The 10,511-nt window shown below is 41.0% G+C and overlaps 1 protein-coding gene across 1 annotated transcript; it reads left to right on the top strand.

Annotated features, from left to right (window-relative positions):
* Positions 1-4,242: 4,242 nt before the first annotated feature.
* Positions 4,243-8,996, top strand: LOC149169343 (uncharacterized). Its single transcript, XM_089425161.1, has 2 exons — positions 4,243-7,762; positions 7,816-8,996. The coding sequence occupies exons 1-2, from the start codon at positions 4,243-4,245 to the stop codon at positions 8,994-8,996; spliced, it is 4,701 nt and encodes a 1,566-aa protein (XP_089281287.1).
* Positions 8,997-10,511: the final 1,515 nt, after the last annotated feature.

Genomic DNA, 10,511 nt, shown 5'->3' with positions numbered 1-10,511 from the left:
CAAAAAGACCTTCTTGTGTGTTTGCGACCGCGTCCAAGATGTTTCTTCCCTGTAAAAAGCCGTGCTGCTCCTTTGTTAAGAATTTTGACAGAGTTCCTTTGATTCTTTCCGCGATGATTTTGGAAATGATTTTGCAAGAGATGTTACACAGTGAAATCGGGTGAAAGTCCATGAAGGACTCTGCATTTCCTTTTTTTGGAATGAGCGCTATATTAGTGGAGGAGGTTTTCTGATTGATGCTGGCTGACATCCTGGATCCTTCTACCATTCTTAACAGGTCAGTTTTGATGAGATCGAAAAAGTGAATGAAGAACTATATCGTCCAACCGTTCGGCCTTGGGCATTTGTCCCTTTTAAAATATTTCATTGTTCCTAACAGCTCCTCCTCAGTTACTGGCTCGAAAATTTGATCATTTATATCCTCATCAAACATCTGAGGATACACTTCAATGCCCCACAAAATATCCTGAAACCTGCTGTCTTCAGATCTTTTGTACTGATTTTCAAAGAATTTCACTACCTCGTTTGAAATTTCCTGTTGAGAATATAGGAAACCTCCTCTTCCATCACTTATTTTCCATATAGAATTCTTTTCACGCCTGGAGTTTGTGAATTTATGGAAAAATTTTGTATTCTTGTCCCCTTCCTTTAGCCATATCGCCCTACTCTTCAATCTCCAGAAAGATTCCTCCTGTTCTAAAATTTTTATTTTCTTCTTTTGTAGCTCCTTTATGCGACATCTCAATTTGAAAGATAAGAGATGAGTATCCATAGCTCCCGATGCTCTGTCTAATTCCTTTTGAATTTTTTGGAGATCAATTCTGTTAGATTGCCTTTTCTTCAATTGCCACTCTTTTACCACCTTTCGAATGTATTCCATTTTGTCTCTGAATGTCATTAAAAGTGGAAATGGATTAGAAGACGACATCTTACTCCAAGCTTTTTTTATGAGGTCGTTAAAAGCTGGATCTTCCAGGTATGATCTGTTGAATTTAAAAGAGTAGCCTTTCCTGAAACCCTTTTCCTTCCAGCCTAACAAAATCGGTCTATAATCTAAAATGAAAACATTCTCAATTGCTGAGAAGGGCATGCCCAACTTATCAATTAAACTAGCGTGAAGAATAAATCTTAATACGTAGAGCTTCGGCGTAAATCACATAAAGCGAGACATTTGTCGATGCGTTTTGAACCAGCCAGTGTGGCTCATCGTCAGGACAAGTTGAAGAAACAGATCCAGCTTTGCATGTTAAATAGTCTGAGCAGGGCCTCCAACAGCTATCTAGATCAACGGCTAGTTTTGACTAAGGGACAGTCAAAAAGACAAATTGATTATTTAGAGGAAGATAGTTAATGACCATACCTATAAATATATAATTATATAGAAGAAATAATATTAGAAGGGGTTTACACTATTAATTAGTTAGAAATGTATAATTTAATAATAAAAAATTATACTAAATGGGAATTAGTTATATAGGAGACCTAACTTTTATATACCTAAGGTAAATGTAAGTTGATAGTTAAATAAAATAAGCAATTAAATAAATAATAATAATATATGTTAGTAGATAAATAAATAGATTAAATATATATAAATAATAAAAAACATAAATAAAATGATAATAATACTAATATATATTCGTTAATATATAAATTGTAAAATAACAACAATAACAATATATAAAAATTAGTTACGAGAAAATAGATAATAATAATAATAATAATTAAAATATATAATAATAATAATATATAAATTAGTTACAAAAGTTACCTAAATTTAGAATGCAGAATATTAGAGCGCAGAGGAGCCGAGGGCGATTTTAGGGTTTCCTATGTGCTGATTACTGTGGAGGGCTGGAAGCAGTTACCTCTCGTTTCGCAGCACTGTATCGCAAAGGTCAAGAGCTGACCGACCGAATGGGGGTAGAGGGGTCCAGTGGGACCCCTAATTTCAAACAGATAATCATGTAGAAGCAAAGACAAAATAAGTATGAAGGGGTCAGGATCTCAGGGCTTGACAATAACAAGCAGAATGGCAGAAGAAATAAGGAGAAAATACAAGGAGAAACTGACAAGCCAGACAGCACAACGGAAGGCAATGGCACAGTGGGTGAAAGCCTGACAGGAACAAAAGACAAAGTAACCTCAATAATTAAATCATCAGAAAACGAGGAGCGACAAGCTGAAGAAGACAGGGAGCAAACTGACAACAGGCAAGGAAAGCCGGAAAAGGAAGGGGAGACAAGCACAAGACCCAATATATACTCTGCATCAAATGGGGTCTGCAAACCCAAAAAGACCAATAACCTCAGGGTAGTAATAACTGACCCAGAGATTCAGGCTTACAGAGAGCACATGGTAGAGCATGCTGTCATTTGTAAATTTATGGGCATTTGGCCATCTGAAAGGACTCTTTTTCATTGGTTAAGACAACAATGGAAGCCGAGAGGGGATGTTAAGCTTCATCTGGGAGCCAAGGGTTTCTTCATAGTTGTATTCTCCAACATAGAAGATAAGGATAGGATTTTTGAGGGTGGTCCATACTTTCTGGCTTCAGCTGGCCTGTACATGCGACCATGGAAACCAAACTTCGCCCCAGAAAAAGAATCTTTCACCCAAGTCCCAATTTGATTCGTTTGTTCTCTCTCCCTATAGATTATTGGGGTCTGAATGCCTTGAAACAAATTGGTGACCAGTTGGGAACATTTATCAAGGCCTCGGAAGCAACATTACAAAAGAGATATACATCTTATGCCAGAATATGTGTTGAAATGGATGTTTCCAGGGCACTGCATGAGGGGCTCTGGCTGGAATACAGGGACGAGGATTACTTTCAGGCCATAGATTATGAACAGATTCCCTTCCGGTGTTGCAAATGTCATGAACACGGGCATCTGATGAGAGATTGTCCTCTGATTCGGAAGGAAGCAGAAACCGAAACAACACAAGCCCACAAAGACAAAGAAACCTTCATAAAACCCAAGTCTAGACAGAGAGCAAATAGAAGGAAGAAATTTAAAGGTAACACAGAAAGAAACAACCACAACAACCCTTTTTTGATCTTAGATCTTGAAACAGATTCGGAGGATAAGCACAAAACCCTAGCATCAGATGCAGAGCAGGATGAAAAGGAAGAACCACCCAGGGAAGGAACGGATGAAGGGGACCTCAACAATGAAGTTCAAATGCAGGAGAGAACAGAGGAAACAGAAGAAGAAACTGACATGCTCACCAGTGATGGCGGAAGCGAGGATCAAGAATGGGAAGAGGCGCTAGCCAGGGAGGGGATGAACCTACCAGTAATTGCTGAGAACTGGAAGGCCCGAGGAATAGAGAATGCACCGGAAGAAGAAATCAGGAAGGTAAACGACCTGTTCATAGCAAGGCAAAAAGCAGAATTAGAAAAGCAGAACAGGAAGCCAGGTATAGTGAAAGGCAACAGCTTCCATTCGAAAAGTATCTTATGGAAATCTTCCAGCTCGAAGCAGAAGAAAATAAGAGGCCATAGAACAAGTGGTGAAGTTCTACAGGAACTAGGCATGATAATGATAAATTCAGGGAAGATGAAGGCGCTTAGCGCCTTCCAGTCCTTCCAATAAAAATCGGTTAAATATGAAGATCATCTTGTGGAATGCAAGAGGGCTCAACAGCCCGGCAAAACTCAGGATCTTAAAGAGAAAAATCCAAAAATACAAACCAGAGATCATGTTTTTACAAGAAACTAAATGCAGCAGCTCTAGTATCAACAATCTTTGTAGAAAGCTTGGAAGAAATTTAGAAGTTTTAGAGATTGAGAGCCAGGGATGAGAAGGAGGCCTAGCAACTATTTGGGATAAAAGAGAAATCCAGATCTTATCAGCTGAGGCGAACAAACACTTCATAGCGGTGGTTTTTCAACCCACAGGTAACTCTGGTTCCTTCCTTTGCATCAACATTTATGGTCCTCAGAAATTAGAAGATAAAATAAACTTTATGAACTCATTAACCAAACTTATTGAAAGATATCCAAGGTCTAAATGTATATTGGGGGGTGATTTCAATATGATAACCACCCTTCTGGAAAAAAAAAGGGGTCTGAGGAAACTTAATAGGGATGCGGAAGCTTTCACCAGATTCATTGAAACTGTCAAAATGGTAGATATATACCCCAAGAGTGGCATGTTCACCTGGAACAACAGAAGGGGGGGAGATAGGCTGATAGCTTCTCGCTTAGACAGATTTTTAATCTCAGAAAGCATTATAATGGATGGCATAACAGCAGAATCAGATATCCTTCCCAGTGGAGGGTCGGATCATTGGCCGATCTCGCTTATTGTTGAAGTTCAGGGGACTCCAAGGAACAAACCTTTCATATTTGAAAAATTCTGGTTAGACCACCCTAACTTCCTCAAGATGGTTAAGAAATGGTGGGCTAAACCTTTGGAGGCAAGAGGATCCAAAATGTTCAATCTCCAAAAGAGGCTGAAAGCAACCAAAGAAAAGATCAAAGAATGGAACCGAACGGTTTTTGGAAATATAATCCAGGAGAAAGCCATTCTAGAGGACAAACTGGAACAGATTCACAGAGAAGGGGCAGCAGGCAACCACAGTGCCGAAGCAATGGAACAGGAAAAATTTCTTTCTCAGCAATGGCACAGAAGATGTATTCAAGAAGAGATACTTTGGAAACAGAAATCTAGAGTCCAGTGGCTCAAAGAGGGGGAGCAAAATACGAAATTTTTTCACAGGTCGACTTTAGACCATAGAAGTGCTAATAGGATACTTGAGTTGAAAAACAATGCAGGGGAGATATTAAAAAATCACAATGATATATCTGCTCTGCTCTCGGATCACTTCAGCTCAATTGCACAGGAACCGCCCACAAATAGAGAGGAGGCCATTAAGGAAATTACAGCAGCCATTCCTAAATCCATTACCTCAGATCAAAATTGGGCCCTTTGCAGAGAAATCTCTCTGGAGGAGGTGGAGGAAGCAATCCAGAGTATGCCTAATGATAAAGCACCAGGTCCAGATGGATTCACCATCAACTTCTACAAGGCTTGCTGGAACACTGTTAAACAGGAGGTATGGGAGGTAGTTGAGGATTCCAGACGCTCAGGTACTATTCTAAAATCCCTCAACTCCACCTTTTTAGCGCTCATTCCTAAGGTTGAAGAAGCAAAGACACCTGATAAATTCAGACCTATTGCCCTTTGTAATGTTATCTATAAAATTATCTCAAAAGTCATAGCTAACAGACTAAAGTCGATTCTTCCTGGTATCATCTCGGAAGAGCAGTCGGGGTACGTTGAGGGTAGACAAATTCTAGATAACATCTTGCTAGCGCAGGAGATGATTCACTCACTTCATTCGAGAAAAGAAGCAGGTATGCTGATGCAATTAGATTTATCAAAAGCATATGACAAAGTTAGCTGGAAGTACCTTGAAGTTGTTCTGGAGGCATTCGGTTTTTGTAGGACCTGGATCAAATGGATACTTGCTCTCATCAAATCTCCAAGATACTCAATCCTTGTCAATGGTGCTCCCTCAGCTCCTTTTACTCCTTCGCGAGGAATAATACAGGGGGATCCCCTTTCCTCTTTCCTATTCGTTATCCTAATGGAGGGCCTAAGCAGAATTATAGCCAAGAAAAAAGCTGAAGGATCTATAAAAGGTCTGCAACCAATTAGATCGTTACCAGCCACAACTCATCAACAGTTCGTGGACGACACCATGTTACATGGCACCCCCACAGTGAAGGAGGCTATGGCTTATAGGGGTATCCTTGATCTCTTTAGCCGAGCCTCTGGCATGGAGATTAATTTTTCCAAATCCACAATTTTCTTTTTCAACACTCATCCGGCAATTCAAGCTCACTTATCCCAGCTTCTTGGATTCAGGATTGGTTCCCTGCCTTCGAAATATCTAGGGGCCCCCCTGACTTTGAAACCTTGGCAGAAAACTCACTGGGAGAAGGTTCTGGCCAACATGGAGAAAAAGTGCAGGCACTGGACGAACAGAGCCCTAAACCTGGCGGGTAGACTTATCTTAACCAAGGCAGTGTTGCAGGCAATCCCGCATTATTTACTTTCTATTCTTCCAGCTCCCAAGGGTATCTTGCAACAAATGAGAAACATACAGAGATCCTTCTTATGGAATGGGAATGGGGATAAGAAGAAATGGGTTTTGGTGGGTTGGAACAAGCTTTGCCAGCCAAAATCTAAGGGGGGGCTAAACTTAGTTGATCCGTCTGTGGTCAACAGAACCTGTGGAGCTAAGATATGGTGGAAATGGATCAAAGAACCCAATTTACCTTGGGCGAGGCATTGGAAGGAAAAATACATTCCAGACTGTGATACTCAGGATCTCATTAGACTACAGGAAGTCCCAGAAGGATCGTTAATATGGAACCATGCCAGAAATAACAGGAGCTTAGTACAGGAGAACAGCTTTTGGGAGATTCGCAATGGAAGGCTTGCCATGTTCTGGGAAGATGCATGGAAGCAATTCCCTAAACTGGATACCCCAGAGCTTTCTCTCCTCAAGAGAACAAGTCAAAACGAGGCTCGATACAGAGTCAATCAATATTGGACCCAAAGCAGCAGGGATCCGATATGGAGGGATTGGATCAATTTAAACCCTCGGAATACAGAGGAGAACAACGAGAGCTTTCAGAAATTCAATGAGAGAATCCTCAAAAGAAAGATTCGAAAAACTGAGGAGGATGATAAGCTAAGATGGGGTTTAAAAGGTAATGGTAATTTTTCATTAAAAGAAGCTAGGGATTTAATTGAAAAGGAAGAACAGGTAGAAGCTGTGCCATGGCATAGCAAAGTGTGGGACAACCTATTCTGGCCGAAAATCAGGACCTTCCTCTGGCTTTTAATGCGAAACAAGACTTTAACTTGGGACAACCTTTGCAAGAAAGGTTTCAGGGGACCCTCAAGATGCCCTATGTGCCTCGTCGAAGAGGAATCTATAAACCACCTGTTTAATGCTTGTGAATGGGCAAATCAGTTATGGAGTTGGATGGAAGGAATTATCAGTAGTTCTGACCGGGATAGAGAATCCATTCACAGAACCATCCTGAACTGGAGAAAAGACTTCTCCAATATTCACAGAGTCAACAGCATATGGAAGTCTATTCCAGGCTTCCTACTATGGTCAATTTGGAAGGAACGTAACCGCAGAATATTTCAAGACGAACACAGGAACATAGAATTCTCTAAAGATAACATAATAACTAACATTCAACAGCTAATTCAAACGAAATGCAAAAAGGACTGCAACGAGAAACCTTCAGCTCAAGACTTACGCATTTTGAAGTGTTTTCGTCTGGAAGCCTCCAGCAGCATCGCAGCTTCAAGACACAGAGCGCAACCATCCTCACAGATCGACAAATGGCAGAGGCCGCCGGAAGGTGGAATGAAACTAAATTTTGATGGGGCCTCGAGGGGCAATCCCGGCATGGCAGGAATTGGAGGTGCTTTACGTAACCAGCATGGAGAAATTCGGCACATATATTACAGAGCGCTTGGGGAGAGCACAAATAATGAGACGGAATTTGCAGCGCTCGAGCATGGGTTGAGAATTTTAAAATCCCTACAAATCTGCAATGTAATTGTGGAAGGGGATTCATCTCTGGTTATTTCAACAGCTAAGAGAATTCAGGGAGGAACCAAGGCGAACAAAGCCACAAAACATTGGCGGCTCGCCAAGGTGACGGAGAATATCGCAGAACTAATGGCTGGAATGAGAGGTTTAGTCTTTCATGCGGTAAGACGTAAGGCGAACGGGTTGGCGGACTACCTTGCGAATTGTGGCGTGGACAATCAGGACAGGGGGTGGGACAGCTGTTGGGAGGAAGTGGACTGCCCGAACCTGAAGACGAAATGCTTACAGCTGGCACAACAAGATCTACACGACACCGACCGGGCTTGACCGGCGTCGGTGCCTGCATCCGGGACCGCATTCCTGATGTTTCCGGTAACAGATTGGGCTCTAATCACGGGAGCTGGACGACTAGACAGATGCGGCGGTGGTCATTATGGCAAGAGAAGGCCAAATATGGAAATTATCAATATGGTTCATGCCACGAGGGACTCCGTAGAATCCACTTGCGAGGAAAGGACAGCTGGCTCAACCGTAACGGGAAGGCATGCAGCTACATTTATGCTAGGTCAGGAAGGAGATGTGGGTCTTGTGCGGATATCTTTCGTATTAATAACGAAAGTACCTCCACTCTGCAGCGAAAGGAAAAGAGCATTATGGGAAACTCCATGGACAACAGCTATTTAACGGAGAGCCGCAGCTCTGGTTCGTTCACCTCTGTTTATAGCACTGCGAGAGACTACCACTTTCCTGCCCGTAGAAGGATTCACAGCGACAAGTTCAGAGTGTATAGCATGGAGGCGGGGAGATGTAGATGTTCGGCAGCCCAGCATGAACTTTGGATTGCGCAGAACATGTATGAGACCCGAGCAGCAACCAAGAGCAAACGCAAGATCGCGGAACTGGAAGCTGCTGTGAAAGAGGAAGAAGGTCAGCGACCGAGGGGGATCATTGCGGAGGAGGTTGATTGGTTACATGACCCGGGCACTCCTTCCAAAAGAGTAACTCAGTATGTTCGAACGAAAGCGGAGAGTTGGAGAATCAAAACTCTCCTTGCGAAGGCCCTGGATTCAAAGGAGGACGGCAAGCAGCAAGCTGGGAAGCGGAATTCCACCACGGAGGAGCAGTTAGCAAAATTCCATGAAATCCATGATTCGCTGGATCGAAGAATTTCTACAGTGCATGATGTTGTGGAGACCGTTAACAAGAAACTGACCCTGCTCATCAGGCTTCTTCGGCAAACTCTGAGCCCGAACCCCCTGATACAGGAGCAAAAGATGAAGGAGGCACAGGAATTCCAGTCCATGCAAGACATGCAGGCCAGAGTTGACAAGCATGTTCTGGACGTGGGCTTAGACACAGTCAGTCGCATTGGCGGTTTTCCTCGCCCCGGCGGTTTCCCTTAATTTCTTTATGGATGTCTTATGTCTTCTGTCATGGCCTCGGCTTTCTGCTAGTTAACTATGTTTCTCTATTTCTCTGTTTCTGTCATGGCTTCGGCCTTATGCGTGTTAGTAATGTCACTCTGTCTCTGTCCAAGTTTTGATAGTGTCGTGGCTTCGGACTTATGCATGTTTGTAATGTCACTCTGTCTCTGTAAGAGAAAGCCACCCTGCGTGGTGTGCAGCTTAGTTTTGAAAGCTCAGGGCTGGTTATCAACATGTTTTCAATGGTAAATCTAAGGGTCGTTCTGCTACGGCAGACTTTTTTGTAACATATCTTGTTTCTATAATATACATATCTGACTTACACAAAAAAAAATATATAAATTAGTTACGAAAGACATAGTAAAATACATAAAAATGATAATAATACTAATATATATTCGTTAATAACTATATAAAATAATAACAATATATAAAGATTAGTTTCGAAAAATAATAATAATAATAATATGTATTCGTTAATAGACAAAGAAATAAAATAAATTATCTAATAAAATATATATAAACAATACTAATAATATATATAACTTGGCTACGCAGAAAAGAAAAAAAATAAAAAATAAATAAATAAAAAATAAAAAATAAAAATAAATAAATAAATTTTAAAAATAGTAATAAAAAATAAGTAATAATAAAACTACGTAAATATATATTTGTTAAGACCATAAGTATCAATATCAATCAAGGAAAAGGGGGACGACTCAAAAAATAATAAGAAAATAAATAATACTAAGATAAATAAATAAAAATATACATAAAAATAATATAAAATAGATAAATAAATAAAAATAATAATAATGAGTAAATAAATATCTGCTAAGATTATAAATACCAATATCAACTCGGGAAAAGGAGCAATACCAAAAAAAAAAAAAAGGAGGAGGACTGGAAAGAGTCCAGAGCAAGAAGGATAAACCAAAGGAGACTGGAAGGCTCCAGGGGAACGACGAAAGTGAAAAAGATGAAAGAGGGGGGGGGGGGGGCTGTGGCAGGGGGGGGAAACTAAGATGAAAGGGCAGGGATCCAACATCTACTGATCTTCCAGTCGTCATCTCTATTGAGATTGTTAGGTCTTCTTTCAATCTCAATAGCTTCCCTGAGTTTACGATGATGGAACTGGGCAACTTTGGCAACAGCCTTAGCCTCCTCAATACAAACGTGATGCTTGGTCTTCACCACATGCTCTGCTAACGCTGAAGTCTTAACCATAACAAGAATTTCAATAACAATGAGGTTTTGAATGGGGACTTGGTTATTCCTCCCCCTTCTTCCCAGAATAATAAGGTTGTTAACCTTTCTAGTTTTTCTTTCTCTCCTTCTGTTTTTAGCCTTTTAAGCAAGGGTTTAAACTTTTCCCTTGCCCCTAGAAGCATCCCGGTGGATGACATTATTTGCAACGTAGAATACGGGATTAGAGATCTTCCAGAGAATATCAAGGACACTATTAGGCAGGATTGTGATGTCGTCCTTCGAAAA

Source organism: Pinus tabuliformis, chromosome 4_2 (genome assembly GCF_031772625.1).
Source record: "Pinus tabuliformis cultivar Carrire ecotype Pingquan chromosome 4_2, CPIR1, whole genome shotgun sequence".
NCBI classification, from domain to species: domain Eukaryota; kingdom Viridiplantae; phylum Streptophyta; class Pinopsida; order Pinales; family Pinaceae; genus Pinus; species Pinus tabuliformis.
Note: the sequence above shows the minus strand (reverse complement) of the source record. Positions and strands in the feature narration are given on the sequence as shown.